The 4,398-nt window shown below is 41.4% G+C and overlaps 1 protein-coding gene across 1 annotated transcript; it reads left to right on the forward strand.

Annotated features, from left to right (window-relative positions):
• The first annotated feature begins 2,024 nt into the window (after window positions 1-2,024).
• Window positions 2,025-2,394, forward strand: LOC309569927 (uncharacterized protein). Its single transcript, XM_082275920.1, has one exon. It carries the CDS (start codon window positions 2,031-2,033, stop codon window positions 2,253-2,255), a length of 225 nt encoding a protein of 74 aa, XP_082132046.1. The 5' UTR covers window positions 2,025-2,030; the 3' UTR covers window positions 2,256-2,394.
• The last annotated feature ends 2,004 nt before the right edge of the window (window positions 2,395-4,398 follow it).

A 4,398-nucleotide genomic window follows, 5' to 3' on the forward strand; every position in this document is an offset into this window, starting at 1 on the left:
AAGTCAATCCTGTTGCCTGCTTACTACTACTTGTGGGAAAAGCGCATGATACCACAGAACCTCTACACAATGCTTGCAAGGTACCTTGATGTAAGTGAATATTGAATAAAAGTATTGTTGTTTTTATCTACGTTGACCTGGCGCCCTTTTTTTCTTTTTCTTATGGTTTTGAGGGATCCCATACCTCCTTTTGGAGCTGCCGGTCCTTGTGTACATTTGACCTTTTCACCATTTGCCATATTCCTCCATTGGCCCTTGCATTTTGCTTCCCTCCTATCCCCCAGCTGATGGGACTTCTGAATAAAGTTAAGTGTGGCAAGGCCGCTGCTTCACCTTGCCACTAAGTGAAGAAGAATTAGATGAACTGTACTGTACTGTGACTCGCTCTTCAGGCTCCTACTCGGCACCCCCTTTATCCCTACTCTTCAGGGTTCTATATGGCACCCCCTTTTATCTGACAATCTGTGTGAGCTGACCCCTTGATCCTCTGACTTCACTGGAGTGGTCCCCCTTCCTGGGAAGACCCTTTGGCAAGTCCCCTGGTACTCATGGACACTGTTTTTCCTGGAAGACTCTGCTAGCAGCTCCACTGGATCCTCTGCAGCTCAGCTCCACACCTGGTTCACTAGGCCGACTGCCTAAGACCACTTTCCTCATGCAACAGGAGGAGAGACCAGCCGTCAGCCTCCTCCTGGGACTCTGCTTCCTGCTAAAGACGCCCTGTCACATGTCCCCCTGGCTTTTATGAGCAATCACAGGATGCACTGCAAGAGTGTCCACCCACTGAGACTCCCACAAAATCCAATGTGTCACTGGCTGGGTTTCCTCCACTGTCCAACAGGCTCCCCTATTGGATGCAGTGGGGACACTCCCTCAGACCCAGTGAATCACATTTGGAAACATGCAACAGGCAACCTAATAGATCAGGCTCCCCTGATAAGCAGAAGGAGCATAAGATGCTTTTACTTAGCACCTACCTAGGAGGGTGCTACATTTGTTTTATTATATACATGTACCATCAGATGCCAATGGGCATTGACTCACTTACTTTCTAGTTAGTGATTTCTTTTGCATAAATGTACAAAGTTAAAGATGTACCCGAGGCAAAATAATAACACATTAGTAGGTAGTTGGTAAATTATTTTTCTGTTAAAATACTACTACATAGTACCTGAGTTGAGAACTACAGCGATGTTACATAGTTACATAGTAGTTGAGGTTGAATAAAGACAATAGTCCATCCAGTTCAACCTGTACAGGTGTGAATCATTTCTCATACCCCTGAATGTTTTGATCCTTGAGATGTGTGTCTAAGAGTCTTTTAAAAGTAGCCATACTCCCCGCAGTTACTACCTTTTGTGGTAGAGAATTCCACAGTCTTGTAGCCCTAACTGTAAAGAACCCCCTGCGTAGCCTGAGGTTAAAACGCTTCTCCTCTAAACGCATTGTATGGCCTCGTGTCCTCATGCATTCCTTGTGACTGAATAGTTTTTTTTTCTATGCTCTGATCCCCATAGAGGTATTTGTAAATTGCTATCGTGTTTCCTCTCAGGCGTCTCCTTTCCAGGGAGAATATATCAAGCACTTCTAAATGCTCTAAACGCTCTTCGTAATTAAGGTCCTCTAATCCCCTAATAAGTTTTGTTGACCTTCTCTGTACTCTCTCTAACTCCAACACATCCCTTCTGAGGACTGGCGACCAGAACTGGACAGAATACTGGTCGGACCAGTGTTTTATAAAGTGGTAGGATTATAGTTTTATCTCCTTCCTTATGCATGCCAATATTCTGCCGACTTTGGCAGCTACAGCTTGACATTGCATACTATTGCTAAGTCTATCTTCTACTAAGACTTCCAGATCTTTCTCCATTTTTGATACCCCCAGAGGCTCCCCCCTAGCGTGTATTTTGCTTTCATGGTATTAGTCCCTATGTGCAGTACCTTGCACTTATCCACATTAAACCTCATTTGCCATGTAGTTGCCCACTCTGTTATTTTGTAAGATTTCTGCCTCACAGGAACACCGGGAGATGGCGGACAGTGCGGATCCCAAGACGGTGCAAGACCTGACCGAGCTGGTCCAGAATCTTCTCCAGCAGATGCAGGACAAGTTCCAGACCATGTCTGACCAGATCATTGGCAGAATTGATGAGATGAGCACAGGTATTGATGACCTGGAGAAGAACATTGCAGATCTCATGACACAAGCCGGTGTGGAGGAGGAGGACCTGGGCAACAAGCAGGCCCCCAAGTGATTCCGATTGACATTTTCTATCGGGATTGTCGTCTGTTGAAGTTTTCTAATTCCGGTTGTGATAGCGGTCATTTAATATTGTATTGTATATTTAGAGTGTTTGTTTTGTACTTTATGATGACCTGTGATGTCACTTTTTATTGTAAACGTATACCGTAAAATAAATGTAAGATTTCTGCCTTATGATGTGAAGTTATTGTCCTGCTCAATTTTGTGTCATCTGCAAAAACTGCGATTGAGCTACTGATCCCGTCCTCAATGCTATTTATGAATAAATTGAACAAAATGTAATGGCTCTGTAAATATGCAAAGCATAATAAGAACCAGAGAGTTAATAATGACAGCAGATGCTATTGGCTATAAATGACTAATGCAGAAAATGCTTTATACAGAATGTTAGTAGATATATAGGTAAGAGGATTCAAAGACTCAGGAAAATAAACAGATGGCGAAGAGAGTAAACAGAAGGACACATTCTAAGCTGGGCGCTCTTGCTGTCTGTTGGATTGGCGTTTGTTTTTGGGTGTGCAGATTTTTGAGGACTGCGCACAGGTAAATGGTGCCAGATCCAGAACACATAGCCACACATAAGCAGCTGTGCGGTGTTGTCCTGTCCTACTGCTCCCACACTGAACACTTCACACAGTCTGTTATTCAGCAGATGTTCAGTGCTGGATGAAAAGAAGCCCACTTGGGATTTCTATCACTCTGCAGGTATGGGAATGGTAGCAGCTGCAGGATATCACGAATAATAATAAAATAATAACAATAGTAATATCTGTCTAGAAGAAGATCAAATTCATGGCTTCGGCGCTTTTTCTTTTAAAGGACACCTGCCATCCTGTAACTTGTAGAAATATGCTATCACAATATTTGCTATGTATTAGATCATATATATAGGAGGGCTATAAAATGATTTACTCGCTTGCTAAAAAAGGACAAAGGATTGAAATATTACTACGGTTGACAACAGTATAATGTTTGTAGTTTTTTTTTTTTTTTTTAAGGAATTACATTTTTCCTCTCATTTGTCTGCAAAGCTGTACAGCTTTTTGTAGTATTTTAAATGTAATGCAGAGTATTTTCCAATGTAGATAAACAGCTAAAGGCTCCTTTTTGGCAGTTTATACAAGTCCAAAATCCAGTTACTAGTTGATGCACAAGTCTTAGAAAATAGAAAAAAATTCCTTTACGTTCTCGGTGCGAAATCCTGCTTTATGTTTGTCTCATTAGGTCACCCTCGCATACATTGCGGCTCACAGTGGAAGGGAGTGCTGTCAATTCAGAAAGAATTCGGCAAGATTAGTTGTGGCTAGGTGCTGATTGGCTTGTGAATCCTGCTGATAGCCAAGCACCCTGCAATATTTTTTCATCCCACAGTAGTGCAAGCAGGCACAGCCTACAGTACATTAGAGTGGTCACTCTGCTCTGAATTCAGGAGCAGTGCAGCATTGTTGTCTCACTATCACAGGAATAATAGATGGACACCACTAATTTGCTCAACAGGTTTCTATGAGAAATATAAAAATAATATAAAAATAAGTGTGCTGCGCAAATTTGAACTAAAAATATATATAAACTCAAAAAGATATAAAGAAGAGGTGTGGATAAGTGAATCAAATTGGTGGGTAAATAAATTCAGTGCTGTGCTTATATATGATGGGGATACTGACTCCACTGTGTGTATTTACACTGATTATATTATATCCTTTTATCACTTTAAAAATAGCTTTACAAATACATCATATTCAATAATTGAAGTGCTGTGCAAATAACCATTATAGGAATCCACCTTGTGCATACAGAAAAAATATATATGTCCCTATTCCCACAGAAATTATTTCTAAACAATACGGTGTGATTCAACAAATAGTAACCAAGTGCGACTAATATTGACACAATGATATAAGTCCTTCAAAACAGAGTGTTGAATCAATTATGTCCGTGATTGGATATATTGTAGCCGTGATTATATGTTGTAGGATAACAAATCCCAATCACCAGTGTTCAAATTTGCCAGTTGTAGGATGCAATGTGCCACCTCCACTCTCGTGACCCCCCTCTAGGTGGGTATCTCACCTTAGGGTATGTGACCTAGCAGCTAAGCTTGGTCAAATAGAGCTTGGGATAATCCTCAAGGGTGC

The sequence above is a fragment of the Pelophylax lessonae genome, assembly GCF_965119305.1.
Source record: "Pelophylax lessonae genome assembly, chromosome: 13".
Lineage (NCBI taxonomy): Eukaryota > Metazoa > Chordata > Amphibia > Anura > Ranidae > Pelophylax > Pelophylax lessonae.